The sequence below is a fragment of the Oncorhynchus masou genome, chromosome 17 (genome assembly GCF_036934945.1).
Source record: "Oncorhynchus masou masou isolate Uvic2021 chromosome 17, UVic_Omas_1.1, whole genome shotgun sequence".
NCBI classification, from domain to species: Eukaryota; Metazoa; Chordata; class Actinopteri; order Salmoniformes; family Salmonidae; genus Oncorhynchus; species Oncorhynchus masou.
This window is the reverse complement of record NC_088228.1, coordinates 30,067,129-30,085,888: the sequence shown is the minus strand read 5'-3', so window position 1 is coordinate 30,085,888 and position 18,760 is coordinate 30,067,129. Positions and strand designations below refer to the sequence as shown.

Here is an 18,760-nt window from a genome sequence, read left to right as displayed (position 1 = left end):
CATCCTTGAGATGTTTCTACAACTTGATTGGAGTCCACCTGTGGTAAATTGAATTGATTGGACATGATTTGGAAAGGCACACACCTGTTAAGGTTAAGGTTGACAATGCATGTTCGATCAAAAGGCAAGGAATTGTCCGTAGAGCTCCGAGACAGGATTGTGTAGAGGGACAGATCTGGAGAAGGGTACCAAAAAATGTCTGCAGCATTGAAGGTCCCCAAGACTTTCTGACAGAGCTCCAGAGATCCTCTGTGGAGGTGGGAGAACCTTCCAGAAGGACAACCAGCAGCACTCCACCAATCAGGCCTTTATGGTAGAGTAGCCAGACGGAAGCCACTCCTCAGTAAAAGGCACATGATAGCTCGCTTGGAGTTTGCCAAAAGGCACCTTAAGGACTCAGACCATGAGAAACAAGATTCTCTGATCTGATGAAACCAAGATTGAACTCTTTGGCCTGAATTCCAAGCGTCACATCTGGAGCTAAACTGGCACCATCCCTACGGTGAAGCATGGCTGTGGCAGCATCATGCTGTCGTGTTGTTTTTCAGCGGCAGGGACTGGGAGAATAGTCAGGATCGATAGAAAGATGAACCGAGCAATGTACAGAGAGATTTTTGATTAAATTCTGCTCCAGAGCGCTCAGGACCTCAGACTGGGGTGAAGGTTCACCTTCCAACAGGACAATTACCCTAAGCACACAGCCAACACAACATAGTAGTAGTGGCTTCAGGACAAGTCTCTGAATGTCCTTGAGTGGTTCAGCAAGAGCCCGGACTTGAACCCGATTTGAACATCTCTGAAGAGACCTGAAAATTGCTGTGCAGCGACGCTCCTCATCCAACCTGACAGAGCTTGAGAGGATCTGCAGAGATGAATGGGAGAAACTCCCAAATACAAGCTTGTTCCGTCATACCGAAGAAGACTCAAGGCTGTAATTGCTGCCAAAGGTGCTTCAACAAAGTGCTGAGTAAAGGATCTGAATACTTATGTAAATGTGATATTTCAGTTTTTTGCTTTGTCATTATTTTGCTTTGTCATTATGGGGTTTTGTGTGTAGATTAATTAGGGGAAAAACTATTTCATCCATTTTAGAATAAAGCTGTAATGTAACAAACTGTGGAAAAAGTCAAGGGGTCTGGATACTTTCCGAATGCACTGTACATTAGGATCAAATAGCCACACTAGCCACGGTTAAAACTGTAACTTAAATCAGGCACAGGCTGGAAGTTGCACCGAATTTTCAGAACTTTTAAGTTTGTGCTCAGCCGACCTGAAATTTGCTCAGTGCCCCCAAAAATGAGAAGGATCATTGCCCACTAGGTTTACCTCCGAAAGACAAACTAAAAGAAAAACCCACAGCAACTTATTATAGGGAGCACAAACAGAATATGGAACAAAACAAAATTAGGGAAAAACCTAAACTCACTAATGTGGTTGAGCTAGAAATTGGACCTCAGCTGATGTGAGGGGTAGCTGGGGGCTCCTCTGGGATAAACCTAAATCTATCTCAACATCAATCTCACTTTATATTTTAGTTTAATACCAACAAAACAATTGTCATAATAACTAATATTCTGAGTTGTGGATATAAACACAATTACTGATATGGTTGGCATAACATAATAATATTGATGGGGTAATAATGATCAATCAAATGAAAAGCAAGGGGCCACAGACTGTCATCAATCAGGTGTGGAATTATAATTGTTGTCTAGCTGGATACATGTACGGTTTAATAGACAATAACAAAGGTGGAAAATGTGTGTAGGACACATTATAGGCTGGACAACAATGTGCACATTTTCAAAAACATTTGACACATAATTTCAGAAACTAGTTTAGATACATTTATGTGGTAACCTTTTCTTTTTTTTTTACAGCCCGGTATTTAGCAGGTAGTTAGCTGGTACTGTAAGTACCAGAAAGTATCCATTGTTGACACATAGTTTCAAGTGAAGTACCAGGTAAGTACCAGTGGTGGAAAAAATACCCAATTGTCCTACTTGAGTAAAAGTAAAGATACCTTAATAAAAAAACGACTCAAGTAAAAGAGAAAGTCACTGAATTAAAGACTACTTGAGTAAAAGTCTAAAAGTGTTTAGTTTGATATATACTTAAGTATCAAAAGTGTGGCAGGTAGCCTAGTGGTTAGAGTTGGGCCAATAACCGAAAAGTTGCTAGATCGAATCCACGAGCTGACAAGGTAGAAATCTGTCCCTGAACAAGGCAGTTAACCCCCTGTTCCTAGGCCATCATTATAAATAAGAATTTGTTCTTAATTGACTAGCCTAGTTAAATGTAAAAGTATAAATAATTTCAAACTCCTTATATTAAGCAAACCAGATGGCAAGATGTTCTTGTTTTTGAAATTTATGAATAGCCAGGGTCACACTCCAACACTCAGACATAATTTACAAACAAAGCAATTGTGTATTGTGAGTTTGCCAGATCAGAGGACGTAGGGATGAACAGGGATGCTCTCTTGATAAGTGCCTGAATGGGACTATTTTATTGTCCTACTAAGCATTCAAAATATTACTTTTTGTACTTTTGCGTATCAGGGAAAATGTATGAAGTAAGAAGTACATTATTTTATTTTGGAATGTAGTGAAGTTGTCAAAAATATCAATAGAAAGGTACAGATACCTTAAAAAAATACTTAAGTAGTACTTTAAAGTATTTTTTACTTAAGTACTTTATGCCACTGGTTAGTACCAGCTTAAAACAGACTGTAAAATAAAGTGTTACTTAAGTACTTTACGACACTGGTCAGTACCAGCTTAAAACAGACTGTAAAATGAAGTGTTACTTAAGTACTTTACGACACTGGTCAGTACCAGCTTAAAACAGACTGTAAAATGAAGTGTTACTGTTGCTACTAAAGGGAAATTAGGATATAAAACGTACAGGAGGTGCTGAGAACTTGAAGAGTGAGGAACCCCTCAAGGCAAGGAACTGTGATGAATACATTCGGTCCTGAACGGAGTCCTGCTCCTTCTCATCTACCCAGCCCATGTAGATAATCTATCAGAGAAAGAGGTGGGGATATAGAGGGGAGAAAGAGAGAGATGAAGGGAGAAAGAGAGGGAGAGAAGGAGTAGAAGAAATGGAAATGGTGAGGGAGAAAAACACCTTTTAGGGAAAAGGGAAAGGCAGCAGGCATCAAGTCTTTCTGCACTTATCTCAGTCAGGAGAATTGCAGCGAGCCACAGTGGAAATGTTTGCTTGCATTTCTCTCTCTCTATAGACATCTTGATGGATGAAAACACTGAGTGAAAGATTCAGGACCAGCATGAGCAGTCGGTCTCTTCTAATGTACTTTAATTGCCATGACGATACGGGATGTCAAATGATTTCATGCTTTTGTCATTTGGGGGCTGGAGATGGATTAATTATAAAAACAGTTAATTCACTATCCATGTTTAGGCTGATGGAGGGATTGTTGCTGAAGTGAGGACCAAAGGAACTTGTGTTGTCCTCTCTTCCTGATGATTTCTCTTTGCTTTGAATTTATGATGCAAGCATTCTCCCTCCATCTGCAATAGTTGCCACTGGCACTGCCAGTCTCCCATGGCCTTTCTGTGGACTCTCAAACCTGGTTGGAATGAATGAATAAATGAATGAATGCCATTTTATTTTCATGTCAAATCACCAGTTGGCAACCGATACCTTACGGGATTAATTGACAAACAAACATTTCTTTCACAGTGGTAATTCTTCCAGTATCCTGTGCATTCAGGTTGGATTGACACTCAGAGAGCGTTCTAGTACAGGAAACCGTGTAGAGTGGAGACGAATTGGATGAAGCATCTTTCGGGCATCGACTGTCATTTTTTTTAAACCTTGAAATTGTGCTTTTAAAAAATGCATTGAATAAAAGACCATGTCATGACAATTTCAGATCAATGCTGAGGATTATTGTGTAAGGTATTAGTAGCAGGGGTGAAAGTATATTTAATTTCTTACCGGTACGGAACACCCAAGTGTACCACAAAAATTACAGGGTAGCCTACTCTGGAGGATATGGCCGATGTTCTCCTCTGGTGCCAGTAAGATAGGCTACTGTTTGCTCAAGTAAGTTAATTTTGATAACTAAAAGACAGATTGGATCTCTTTACAGCAATAGCGATTTGCTTTCCAAACAGTTGTTCCACAATTGTATTTTTAAATATTGCAATATTCCTGGCTGGGTCTCTCTGCTCTTCACTGACAGTCGCAGCGCATACTGGCCAAATTGTGGGCCCTTCCAACTGTAGGCTATGCAATTTAAAACAATCAACAGCTCTTTTTCTTTTCTTTTTTTAAGCGAATGATTCTCTGTGGCAAAATCATGCTTTCTGGTATAGTTGGCCATTTTGAATAACGTGATATTAATTTCTGTATAGAAAGGAGTAAGCTAATTAGGCTATACAATTTGGGCAATTTAATTTAAAGCTTAGCTTCCCCTAGCCTTATGGACACAACGCCTACTGTATGCCTTTTTAACGTGGCTTAAACATAGCCAGTCACTTAACAAAGGCACTCATGTAGGCTACCCGTGCACATTCGTTCACTCACAAAATAATTACAGCATCCAAAACCCAACAGTGCACTTTGCACTTGCAATTTGATGAATGGAAAGAGATATCTGTTACAAAACACCTACGTGTAGTCTAATGAAATTCTGCGATTGTCATTAGGCCTACACTTAGCCTGAATTGATACATCATCCACTGTTGTCCACGTGCGTCTCGATCTCGGAAACTTATCTCCGCCTTGTCACAAGCGTCTCAGCCACTCAAGATGTAAGTGTTCTCCTTAAACCACAACACAATTTTGAGTGTATACCACCCGGTTTCCAGTCAATTCACAAATTGTTAGTGTGTCTGATATGCAGTAATGTTAACTAATAGGGTAATAGCCTATAGTTTTTTGGGCATGTTGTATTACTTGTGATAGGCTCATGTTTTACTGGTCAGGTACCCCCACTATTTATTTTACTGGGATGATGTACCGGACCATACTGCCTTACTAGTAGTAGTAGTAGTAGTAGCAGTAGCAGTAGCAGTAGCAGTAGTAGCAGTAGCAGTAGCAGTAGCAGTAGCAGTAGCAGTAGCAGTAGCAGTAGTAGTAGTAGCAGTAGCAGTAGCAGTAGCAGTAGCAGTAGCAGTAGCAGTAGCAGTAGCAGTAGCAGCAGCAGCAGCAGCAGCAGCAGCAGCAGCAGCAGCAGCAGCAGCAGCAGCAGCAGCAGCAGCAGTAGTAGTAGTAGTAGTTGCTGCTTACCTGTTGATTAACTGGGAAGTTTCTGTTTATCTTCTTCACCTGTAAAAGCAAACATTAAACTCATTGCAACATAATACACAAAGATTACATTTGGTAGCACTTGATTTTATAATCCAGAGACTATTATTTATGTTGCGTATTTAATACTATGGAAATAGTAACCTCTTACTCACTGGTTAGTTTCACTGAAACACCATTTGTTGGCTGTATAACATTTCATTAAGTATCATCATACCAGTATAATATGCTCCTCTTTGAGAAGCACACACACTCAGTCTAGCATGGGCCCACCAAAACCAACGCTAACTCTCTATTTACAACATTCTTATGTTATCCCCAAAGACATAAAAGAACACTGTTGAAGTGAAACTACTTAATGTATTCAATGTATGTAAATTGCTAAATGGATAGAGTAATTTCAACAAGGACCTAAAGCTGTTCCAAAAAATTCTCTCCCTCTCCCTCTTCTTCACCCTCTCGCTTCCTCTTTCTTTCTCTTTCTCTCTCTCTCTCTCGCTCTCTTTCTTTCTTTCTTTCTTTCTTTCTTTCTTTCTCGCTCTCACCATCTGTGAGAAGTAAAAACTAGGGAGCTACAGAGAGAGCGAGAGAGAGGAATGGAGAGAGAGAGAGAAATGTAAACATTCTGTTAGATAACGGGTATTAGCAGCTCTGACTGGGGTTCAAATACTATCTAAAATCTTTCCAATACTTTCAGTGTTTTCTCTAGCCTACCTAGAGTGCCCGTTTTGGGACTATTCTATTGATCCTTTAAACCAGGCAAGCTCAATCAAGCACAGAAGTATTTGTAATGATGTCAAATAGTATTTGAATCCAAGTATCTCCTAATCCACAACACGCTCTCAATAGAACTCTCTCGCAGGAACAGAGAGAGCACCAAATTATACCTGGCCGGCCTCCCCACAAAGTCTTCCCATGGAGGAGGGTAGCTATAACATTTTCATTTTCTCATTTCCAAAATGGTACGTTTCGACAGTGATCCACGAGAGGAGCCAATGTTTCTTTTTTCAATGTTATGGTGAGATTTGCCTTTTATTCTGGGACGGAAAACCCTATGCAGTACTAGACCTGTCCAGTGCCTTAGAAAGATGTTGGAAGTCTGCCACAGACATGTCTACTAACTCATGTTAGTGTTGCACACAATGAGCAGATCAGCCACTGTCAATAATTCTTAATTTCTCACTTATCAACCAAGCGTCCATTTTTAGAGAGACTAATATAATCATATCCAGGTGACAACATCTTCCATGTGTCTTGGTACAGTAAGAAGTGGGTGGGGAGCAAATTGGTGGCAGCCAGAAAACCCACTTTTCCACACTGTACAGTAGTGACAGTGACTTGTCAGTATTATGCTCAGTGTGACCCCTCACTTAGTCCACTCCACATTAGCCCATTCCCCATAACACTGCCCCTAGGCTACATTATAATTACATTTCTTAGAGGTTTCTAATACTATGCTAGGTGTTGATGCTCTTTACAACATTCCAAACCACACTCTCAGCAGTAATCCAACCACCCACCCAGGCCAGAAGGAGGATTTTATCTGAGTGGGAGTTAGCATTAGCCAGTGTCATGACAGTCCACAATAATCCAAATAGGTCAGATCAGGTTTGCAATGAATAACTTCAATCAGACCCCCTCTCAACCGCAGAGTGGGAGGAAAGAACTAATGTTGATTGACAACTCATGTCTTGTAAATCAAGGGGAGAAGATGCAGGTATCCCTCTCCAAATTTACCAAAAGAATGTGCTTTGTCTCAACAGACCTTTTTTCTGCTGAAACTCTAACACGTTCAAAAGCAACTACAGAAACAATATTTCTAACATAGAACGTGGGGAATGGTCAGAGGCGTTTTCTATAGAAAACTAATGTTATTTTGTTTGTTATTTTGTGATGTCATTAAAAATGTTTAAAAAGGAAAGACTGTAACGTAGTGTATATGCTTTCTAAATATACAAAGTTTCCATACTATGCATTGTGCATGTAATATGAACAATTGTGAAAGTGTTTTTGTTAAGAAAGGGATGTGATTTGAGATATATGTTTGTTATAACTGTGCAGAGTAAGTAGTCACCGCCACTGAGTGAGTTCAGAGAGTGTGTCATCTTGATGGAACTGTCCATTTCGAACAAACTGTATAACATGATGGGTTATGAAATTGACATACTAGACCACAAAAGCGGCAAACTGCAGCTGCACGTTTTAAGTGGTTTGAACAGTGAATCTCAATACGAGGTAGAGACAATAAACTCACCTCCCGGACAATCACTGGTACGTCTGATTAGCTGTCCCAAGTAAAGTATCTTCAAAAGCGAATTTAAGTAGGGCCATTCTACTACTCTGCTCAAAACATCGTATTACGCGACTCTCATCACACCACTTGGAACCATCGACACGGCTGGCTAGCCTATCTTCAAAGAAGCATCTTCGAGAGCGAATGGAAAGAAAATAAACTCTGTAGTTTTGTACTTCCTCGCCTGATCTTTACCAGGTCCACTTACTCATTAAATACTAATGGACGACATGGTATTCATTTGGAAAAATCTTCTTTGGTGCTCAGAGATAGCAACACTAAAAAAACAAAACCTCTAATTTGCTTTCTGTCAGGAGGATACAAAGTGAGGACAGTCCAACCAGTAAGATACAGAGCTGACTGGTACACACACATTCCTGACCCTGTTTGTTGAGCACTATCCATCTGGAAGTAAAACAAAGCGCTAACTTGTTCCCCATACACCCAGCGAGAGAAAGCTTTTTCCAAGATGTCCAAACAGAGAAATGGAGCATAGGACACAGTTGCTATCTCCAGAGTTCTTTTCAATTTGCTTGCCACCTCTCGGCATTATTATTATTGCATAATGCATCATTCTGAATTATAGATGATACAAATGCCTAGTTAGCTTGGGGTTATAAGTATATGCCGTTGCTGTCTCCAAGAGCCAACTCTGATATTGTGACTTACGGCTCTAAAAAATAAGTGGATGTTTTCATGCCCCATAGTATTAAATGACATTCATATGTATATAGAGTATGTGACTTATATGATACATCTGACACATTTATTGATACAGTTAGCTGTTTTTCCCCAATTACAATCTTGTCTCATTGCTGCAACTCCCCAACAGGCTCGGGAGAAGTGAAGGTCGAGTCATGCATCCTCCGAAACGTGCCCACTAAATCCCTTTTACAGCCACACGCAATCCATATTACTGTAGTAATACAGTGCTCTATTGTATTTTTTTAAAACCAAACCTATTGATATTGAAGGCTATGGAAAATCTACCTATCTTACTCATGTTTTTGCCTTCAGTTTGATTGTACTCACATTGTGCTTGGTGAGAGCTGATATGTTATTTGTGATTGCTTGGAGCCAATCTAGGCAGTCTTCAGCAGCGGGGCACGTGATAACCCCACTGCAAACCCCATCCACAGCTATGACTTGAAATGCATTTCTCCTATAGAAATCAGAATCACTATACATTCAAGAGAAATAAGTAACAGTCAAGCAAGCTTTGCAGCAAAACTGCCAGTGTCTGACTTCTGAATTTGAATAATCGCATGGTATTTACAGGAGACAAGTCATTTTAACACAGAGTCACCAAAGTCCCTTACCAGGGGACCCCTCTCAAATAGCAGAGGCACCGGGGTCACTGAACCTTCAGCAGCAGTGTCAGTGTGCCAGAAAATGGCCCATGACTGCATTTTTACAACAAGTGGTCTCTGGTCCCCCTGCTGCAGCACAGCACTGTACCTGTAGATGTCAGAGCCGGGGATGTGTTGTGACAGACGAGAGTGGAGGAGAGGAATAAGGCGCAGGTCCACCCATCTCTTCTCCCACCGGAGCCCAGGGGACGTGGGCCAAGATGAGCAGGACAGTGTGTCCTGCAGGAGTTTATAACACAGAGAATGGAACACCTCATCGTTTGGCACTTCATATAGTATCTCCCATGGCTTACTAAGATGTCAACAGCCCAGGCCTGTTCATGATTCATACGGGTAGATGTAGATGCAGCAGAGGCTGTATAAGTACAAGCAATTGTGGAACTACTGAACAATTGTTCTTTTTTTATTTTTTTTTCTCTGGCCCAGTGAAAGAGTGAGAAAGAGTTAGAGCATCCGGACTGTCGCCGTCTGCCTGTGAACTCCACTGTGGAATAACAGCCTACTGGCCATGTTTCAAGAATTGCAGAGAGAAAGAGATATGGCTGAAAGTTATGTAGAAATGAGAATGTTGAACTGTACCGTGTTGTTAGCATGATAGTTCAGGTGTAAGCCACTGTCGCATAGAGGGGAGGACGTTCCACTGCTCTGGTCACTTGGAACACCTGGGAGTAGAATGACATTCAGAAGTTATTAAAAAAAAGTAATATTATTGCTTCTTCAGCCTTGGTACCATATTCACTGGAACTTTTCTATCTAGCTCTATTTCAGGTAATAACAATATTCAAAACAACTTTTATTTCCAGCTCTATTTTCATAATATACCAAATAACAGTCCGACGATGCATGAATCATCATATAATCCATGTGTAGATGGAGAAGGTTCTTTCTCTAATCTTGTTCTCATTTCCTCTCATCACATCCTTGGTGGAAATAACACAATTTCAGCTCTGATATTTCTTTGGAGGTTTCTAAGATAGGCGTACATGTGCAGTCTTCACAGAGGGGCAGTTTCAGAAAAGCTGGCGTCTTCTTCAAGAAAGAAACAGTCAGAGTGACATCCTCTCCGGCATTTCGCAAAACCTGCACCTGGAAAGGGAAATGAGAAGAATTGTCAACACTGCCATTGGACTTCTTAGAGTCTTAAACTCATTTCAACCACGTACTTGGATGACGGATGTAGTGCAAATTCCCTTCTTAGAACAAGTAGATTAGATTTTGGTTGAAAACCTGGGAGATTTATGCGGCCTCACGCATTTGGGAGGTTGAAACATACAAACTGGGAAAAAGGTATAAAACAGATCTTACGGGTCCCACAGATGAGGTCGAAAAAGTGAAACAAGATAAGGTGGCGGTGCAAGTGTTGCAGCTTGCAGTGAAATATGAGATATTAAGTTGTCAGCTTCTTACCACTTCCTCGTGGCGATAGCTTCGAACATTGATTCCATTTATCTAAAAACAAACAGTCTTGTGGTTAGTAACAATGATATCAGATCCGTTAAACTGAGGATGTGCATAATACGCTTTGATTTTTAACATCATTGAAGTGTGTTTGAAAACGGGGTCCTTGATTCGTAGACCAGCAATCAAGTGCGTTTTACATATCTGTCGTCCGTGCTCAAAAATAGCATTGCTGCAAAACAATGAAAGCTGACAGTGACAGTTGCAACGAAGATCTCTATTGCAAATGTACACTACGTTCTTCCTGGCCATGCCAACACATTGCTCAGTGCACTCATATATCGCATAGTGATCCATCAGCAGAGTTTGAAGGGGTTAGAATTCAACCAGACCTGTAGTACAAACACTGAACGACACCAGGCAGAAGAAACTGTCACGATACTCATCATCATCGCTTACCTGGAGGATCCCATCTCCGATAAACAGCAACCCAGACAGTTCAGCTGCAGACAATACATTATATATTATGTTTGGGCGAAGAAATAATAATTGGTAAGGCATAATGAAATGGATACATAGAACTAAAAAATAGCTTACCTTTTTGCTCTTTTGATATTTTTGATATCACAACGGGGATTTTGTGTTCCGCGCCTCCCTAGGGGGGTGATTTACATAGTTATGTAGTTTGTTGCACAAACAAATAGAGGAAGACAAAGAAACAGAGGGGAAAAAAGAGAGAAACTATTGTGTCTTCCCACATAGGCTACTCCATTAGTCTACTGTTGATATGAATCAATTGTGGTTTTAAAAGATCAATTGCATTAGGTGAAAGTCAATTAAAAGATAGAATAGGGAGAAAACAACAAATCAATGGCAATCTAAATTACCTTAATGCTCAAGCCAAAACCTCCAATCGTCTGTCTTCTGATGGTTACAGTTCTCTCCTGCAAGGAATCAGATAGATTAAAGAGACCGTGTTTATTATGGCGATACTTAGAGTTTAATTTGACTTTACTTTAAGTTATACCGTAGATGCAAATGAAAGAATAACAGAGCTGACTGATACACCGTGTATATCAGGGCGGCAGGTAGCCTAGTGGTTTGAGCGTCGGACTTGTAACCGAAAGGTTGCAAGGTCGAATCCCCGAACTGACAAGGTAAAAAATCTGTCGTTCTACCCCTGGACAAGGCAGTTAACCCACTGTTCCTAGGCTGTCGTTGAAAATAAGAATTTGTTCTTACCTGACTTGCCGAGTTAAATACAAGGAAAGTAATAAAGGAAAGGTCCCTTTTTAAATGGTGCTTGATATGAGACATGGGTGTCTCTCCTGTTTCTCTGCATACAGTACGTATCATTACACACTTAATCTAAGTACATCAAGTTACTGTAAGGGCCAGAGCATGTTTGAGTACAACCAGGTACAGGGTGTGTATGCTGGACCAATGAGGTTGAGACATGCTTAGGCATGGACCAATGAGGTTGAGACATGCTTAGGCATGGACCAATGAGGTTGAGTGTCTGGCTCTTGTTCTGTTTATTGTATAATCTCATCAGATATGCTCACACCTCACTCTCATGGTTCCAAATACACAGTAATTCTCGCCTGACATGACGTTGTTCTTGTAATTGAAACACCCTTTAATATGAATATTGATTTTATGGTTGTACAATTGACTGAAGTAGCTCTTCCATGCGCATATGGTCATTCACACCCTGTACCATTGTCAATATCTTTATATTGTTACCCCAGATATTGTGTGTGTGTGTGTGTGTGTGTGTGTGTCACCATCTACAGAAGGTATGGGTAACTTTGATGAGGGTGGGGGCCACAAAAAAATCTGAACTGACGATGAGGGGCTGCAGAGGCTCACAGGTCAGCGTATCCACATTCATCCCCACACATCCAGTCAATGCCTTTTGGAGTGTCTGTAAAAGGCCGTGTGATGTCAGTGCGTGGTGTTTTATGTGACAGGCACGGCAGGTTACTTACACTGGAATAAAATGGTTCTCCTGACACGCAGATGACATCTTGCTCTTGAATTGTCAGAATGTCTTTAGCCAAGTGCAGTCGAATACTGAAAGGCTCCTCGTTACCATCTTGCAGCAGATAAACCCCAGTCTTCGTCTGCAAAGTAAATCAAAGTGGGAAAATAATTTCTCATTCTCCGAATGTCTGAATGAACTGGCCATGAAATGAAATGAAAATGTCATCGAATTGGAAAGACATTGTAGAGACTTTTGGCAGAGTGACACGGAGAACGCCCTATGGACATTTGACAATGGGCTAGGAAAAGATCTATCATAATTCATGATCAATTCAGGGAAACCTTTTTTTTGACCCATATTGATCCATATTATGTTGCAATTCCGTTAAAGGAAGACCAGATAAATATGGACTCAATGATTAAGGTTAGTTCTCAGTCAAATATTTGCTGAACTGGCAGGGTGAGAAATTAGTGTTGTACTTTATCTTAGGCCTGGACATGTTCCAATGTATTCAGCTCCACTAATTAGTGTGAATTGCATAAATGTTTTATGCACTGTGCTATAACATTAATCTGAGCAAAATATATTGTCGTCTAGGCCCTGAAAATTAAACCAGATAACTGCAATGATATGCCTCTTAATAACAGACAAAATAAACAATTAGTTACAATGGTCTAATTTAATATATCTCCAATGAAATAATTCAGAATCATTTTAGTCTATCCATCTAAGATTCTAACATAACGCTCAGTCACCAGATATGCATTTCTCAGTGTTGCGCAAAATAAATGGATGAGAGAAATCATCATCATATCCCGTGATCCATTTAAAACATGATAATCTGCATACATTTGTATTCTGCATAGCCAATTCCCCACCAGCTATTTGGAATGCCTGTCCTGTCCTTGAGACTACGGTTAAGTCTAAATATCTAAATAAGAGAAGCACCTTCACCTGACATGATTACTAATGTAGAGCCAAGCGGGCCAATGTCACTGAGCATCCTTGACAACACACGCAGTAGTGTCACCGAAGGACACATTAGTCACCAGTTTGCATTAGTCACATTAGTCACCAGTATTTTTAGTCAGAAATGTCAGCTCGATTACAGGTAAGGCATCTCAAATAATGATATTTACATGTACTGTATCAAGCTCTGTGTAAAGAAATCATGGCAGCTCAACTGCCGGCATGGCAACTCATAGAATGACATTTACTTGTACTGTACACAACCTGGATGAGTATGAGAGAGAGAGAGAGAGAGAGAGAGAGAGAGAGAGAGAGAGAGAGAGAGAGAGAGAGAGAGAGAGAGAGAGAGAGAGAGAGAGAGAGAGAGAGAGAGAGAGAGAGAGAGAGAGAGAGAGAGAGAGAGAGAGAGAGAGAGAGACACACACACACACACACACACACACACACACACACACACACACACACACACACACACACACACACACACACCACACACAGAGGACCCGGGCCCGGACCTACACATAGAGGACCTAGGCCGAGAGGACCTACATTCAGACCACAACACCACCAGCCACATCCGCACCCCCACCCCAACCAATCAACACCCCCCCCCCCCCCCCCCCAAGTCAACCATGCCCACACCCATTTAGGCCCTCAGACCAGACCTATGCCCCTCCTGCCCACCCATTGCACCCCATCTTGCCTATGCCGTTCTGTACCATCACTCATTCATGTATCTTTAAGTACATATTCGGAACTAGAAGCACAAGCATTTCGCTACACTCGCATTAACATCTGCTAACCATGTGTATGCAACAAATAAAATTTGATTTGATTTGACCCCACCCCCGCAAAGAGGACCTCAACAAGGAAGTCACACATACGCCCAAGCTAAAGTCACACACGAGCCCAAGCTAAAGTCTTTGAAAGCCAAGTTAATAAACAGATCACGGATCATTTCGAATCCCACGGTACCTTCTCTGCTGTGCAATCCAGTTTCCGAGCTGGTCATGGGTGCACCACAGCCACGCTCAAGGCACTAAACGATATCATAACCGCCATCGATAAAAGACAGTACTGTGCAACAGTCTTCATCGACCTGGCCAAGGCTTTCGACTCTGTCAATCACCGCATTATTATTGGCAGACTCAACAGCCTTAGTTTCTCAAATGACTGCCTCTCCTGGTTCACCAACTACTTCGCAGACAGAGTTCAGTGTGTCAAATCGGAGGGCCTGTTGAATGGACCTCTTGCAGTCTCCATGGGGTACCACAGGGTTCAAATCTCAGGTCGACTCTTTTCTCTGTATACATCAACGATGTCGCTCTTGCTGCAGGTGATTCTATGATCCACCTCTATGCAGACGACGCCATTCTGTATACATCTGGCCCTTCTTTGGACACTGTGTTAACTAACCTCCAAACGAGCTTCAATGCCATACAACACTCCTTCCGTGGCCTCCAACTGCTCTTAAACACTAGCAAAACCAAATGTATGCTTTTCAACCGTTCGCTGCCCTCACCTGCCTGCCCAACTAGACTCACTACTCTGGACGGTTATGACCTAGAATACTTGGACAACTACAAATACCTAGGTGTCTGGCTAGACTGTAAACTCTCCTTCCAGACTCATATAAAACATCTCCAATCCAAAATAAAATCTAGAATCGGCTTTCTATTTCACAACAAAGCCTCCTTCACTCACGTTGCCAAACTTACCCTAGTAAAACTGACTATCTTACAATCCTACCGACTTTGGCGATGTCATTTACAAAATAGCCTCCAACACTCTACTCAGCAAACTGGATGCAGTCTATCACAGTGCCATCCGTTTTGTCACCAAAGCCCCATATACCACCCACCACTGCGACCTGTATGCTCTAGTCGGCTGGCCCTCGCTACCTATTCGTTGCCAAACCCACTCGCTCCAGGTCATCTATAAGTCAATGCTAGGTAAAGCTCCGCCTTATCTCAGCTCACTGGTCACGATAACAAGACCCACCCATAGCACACGCTCCAGCAGGTATATCTCACTGGTCATCCCCAAAGCCATCACCTCCTTTGGCCGCCTTTCCTTCCAGTTCTCTGCTGCCAGTGACCGGAACGAATTGCAAAAATCGCTGAAGCTGGAGACTTACATTTCCCTCACTAACTTTAAACATCAACTATCTGAGCAGCTAACTGATCGCTGCAGCTGTACATAGTCCATCTGTAAATAGCCCACCCAATCTACCTACAGTACCTCATCCCCATATTGTTTTTTATTTACTTTGCTGCTCTTTTGCATACCAGTATCACTACTTACACACAATCATCTGCTCATCTATCACTCCAGTGTTAATCTCCTAAATTGTAATTACTTTGCTACTATGGCCTATTTATTGCCTTACCTCCTCATGCCATTTGCACACACTGTATATAGACTTTATTTTTTTTCTATTGTGTTATTGTCTGTACGCTTGCTTATTCCATGTGTAACTCTGTGTTGTTGTTTCTGTCACACTGCTTTGCTTTATCTTGGCCAGATCGCAGTTGTTCTCAACTAGCTTACCTGGTGAAATAAAGTTGAACAAATCAAATAAAAGATGCTCAGCAGGCTCTGCTCACACTTACTGGCCTGAGGCCAAACCACACGACCAACAACATTGTACACTTTATGGAACACAAAGCCTTCACTATCTCATCCTGGAATATCCAAGGCCTGAGGTCATCTGCCATTGGCCTAAAGAGCATGAACCTGGATTTAATCAAAGAAATTGTAAATACAGACATTGTCATCCTACAAGAAACATGGTATAAAGGAGATGGACCCACTGGTTTCCCTTTAGGTTACAGAGAGCTGATAGTCCCCTCCACCAAACTACCAGGTTTGAAACAAGGAAGGGACTCAGGGGGTATGCTAATTTGGTATAGAGCAGACCTAACTCACCCCATGAAATTAATCAAAACAGGAGCATTCAAAAGGAAATGATCTTAACAAAAGAAAATGTCCTACTGTGTGCTACCTATATCCCCATGCTAGAATCACCATACTTTAATGAAGACAGCTTCTCCATGCTGGAGGGGGAAATCAATCATGTCCAGGCCCAGGGACATGTACTAATCTGTGGCGACCTAAATGCCAGAACCGGACAAGAACCTGACACCCTCAGCACACAGTGGGACAAACACCTGCCTGGAGGTGACAGCATTCCCTCCCTCATATGCCCCCCCTAGGCATAACTATGACAACATAACCAACAAAAACGGGTCACAACTCCTGCAGCTCTGTCACACGCTGGGTATGTACAGTCATGGCCAAAAGTTTTGAGAATGACACAAATATTAACTTTCACAAAGTTTGCTGCTTCAGTGTCTTTAGATATTTTTGTCAGATGTTACTATAGAATACTGAAGTATAATTACAAGCATTTCATAAGTGTCAACGGCTTTTATTGACAATTACATGAAGTTGATGCAAAGAGTCAATATTTGCAGTGTTGACCCTTCTTTTTCAAGACCTCTGCAATCTGCCCTGGCATCCTGTCAATTAACTTCTGGGCCACATCCTGACTGACAGCCCATTCTTGCATAATGCATGCTGAGAGTTTGTCAGAATTTGTGGGGTTTTGTTTCTCCACCCGCCTCTTGAGCATTGACCACAAGTTCTCAATGGGATTAAGGTCTGGGGAGTTTCCTGGCCATGGACCCAAAATATCAATGTTTTGTTCCCCGAGCCACTTAGTTATCACTTTTGCCTTATGGCAAGGTGCTCCATCATGCTGGAAAAGGCATTGTTCGTCACCAAACTGTTCCTGGATGGGTGGGAGAAGTTGCTCTCAGAAGATGTGAGTAAAATTGTGAGTAAGCCCACTCCCTTGGCTGAGAAGCAACCCCACACATGAATTGTCTCAGGATGCTTTACTGTTGGCATGACACAGGACTGTTGGTAGCGCTCACCTTGTCTTCTCCGGACAAGCTTTTTTCCAGATGCCCCAAACAATCGGAAAGGGGATTCATCAGAGAAAATGACTTTATCCCAGGCCTCAGCAGTCCAATCCCTGTACCTTTTACAGAATATCAGTCTGTCCCTGATGTTTTTCCTGGAGAGAAGTGGCTTCTTTGCTGCCCTTCTTGACACCAGGCCATCCTCCAAAAGTCTTCGCCTCACTGTGCATTGCGATGCACTCACACCTGCCTGCTGCCATTCCTGAGCAAGCTCTGTATTGGTGGTGCCCCAATCCCGCAGCTGAATCAACTTTAGGAGACGGTCCTGGAACTTGCTGGACTTTCTTGGGCGCCCTGAAGCCCTCTTCACAACAATTGAACCGCTCTCCTTGAAGTTCTTGATGAATCCAAAAATGGTTGATTTAGGTGCAATCTTACTGGCAGCAATATCCTTGCCTGTGAAGCCCTTTTTGTGCAAAGCAATGATGACAGAGTGATCTCCAGCCTTGTCCTCGTCAACACTCACACCTGTGTTAATTAACGAGAGAATCACTGACATGATGTCAGCTGGTCCTTTTGTGGCAAGGCCGAAATGCAGTGGAAATGTTTTTGGGGATTCGGTTCATTTGCATGGCAAAGAGGGACTGCAATTAATTGCAATTCATCTGATCACTCTTCATAACATTCTAGAGTATTTGCAAATTGCCATCATACAAACTGAGGCAGCAGACTTTGTGAAAATTAATATTTGTGTCATTCTCAAAACTTTTGCCCACAACTGTACATAGTCAATGGTCGGCTTTGAGGGGACTCCTTTTTTATCTGTTATTTTACCAGGTAAGTTGACTGAGAACACATTCTCATTTGCAGCAACGACCTGGGGAATAGTTACAGGATTAATGAGCCAATTGTAAATTGGGGATTATTTGGTGACCGTGATGGTTTGAGGGCCAGATTGCGAATTTAGCCAGGACACCGGGGTTAACACCCCTACTCTTACGATAAGTGCCATGGGATATTTAATGACCTCAGAGAATCAGGACACCCATTTAACATCCCATCCGAAAGACAGCACCCTACACATGGCAGTGTCCCCAATCACTGCCCTGGAGCCTTGGGATATTTTTTAGACCAGAGGAAAGAGTGCCTCCTACTGGCCCTCCAACACCACTTCCAGCAGCATCTGGTCTTCCATCCAGGAACTGACCAGGACCAACCCTGCTTCAGAAGCAAGCCAGCAGTGGTATGCAGGGTGGTATGCTGCTGGCGAGGTACACAATTGTACCTATGATAGGTACACCTATAGCTCATCTCTTGGCAGTAGTACTGTAGACTACTTTATCACTGACCTCAACCCAGAGTCTCCCAGAGCATTCACAGTCAGCCCACTGACACCCCTATCAGAACACAGCAAAATCACAGTCTACTTGAACAGAGCAATATTCAATTACAAGGCATCAAAGCCAAAGGAACTGAGTACTATTAAGAAATGCTATAGATGGAAGGAATGTAGTGTAGAAACCTACCAAAAAACAAT

General features: G+C 41.9%; 1 protein-coding gene across 2 annotated transcripts in view; it reads right to left on the bottom strand.

Moving 5' to 3' along the window:
• LOC135558831 (gamma-1-syntrophin-like) overlaps window positions 1-18,760 on the bottom strand; it is a 57,155-nt gene that overhangs the window by 8,637 nt on the left and 29,758 nt on the right. For both annotated transcript variants that reach the window (XM_064992994.1, XM_064992993.1), the window contains exons 4-14: window positions 12,333-12,467; window positions 11,229-11,285; window positions 10,939-10,996; window positions 10,801-10,844; window positions 10,351-10,392; window positions 9,927-10,029; window positions 9,523-9,605; window positions 9,032-9,162; window positions 8,606-8,735; window positions 5,263-5,301; window positions 2,908-3,024 (exon numbers count right to left, since the gene is read on the bottom strand). In XM_064992994.1, coding sequence (XP_064849066.1) covers window positions 2,908-3,024; window positions 5,263-5,301; window positions 8,606-8,735; window positions 9,032-9,162; window positions 9,523-9,605; window positions 9,927-10,029; window positions 10,351-10,392; window positions 10,801-10,844; window positions 10,939-10,996; window positions 11,229-11,285; window positions 12,333-12,467 — 939 coding nt within the window. The remainder of the gene's footprint in view (window positions 1-2,907; window positions 3,025-5,262; window positions 5,302-8,605; window positions 8,736-9,031; window positions 9,163-9,522; window positions 9,606-9,926; window positions 10,030-10,350; window positions 10,393-10,800; window positions 10,845-10,938; window positions 10,997-11,228; window positions 11,286-12,332; window positions 12,468-18,760) is intronic.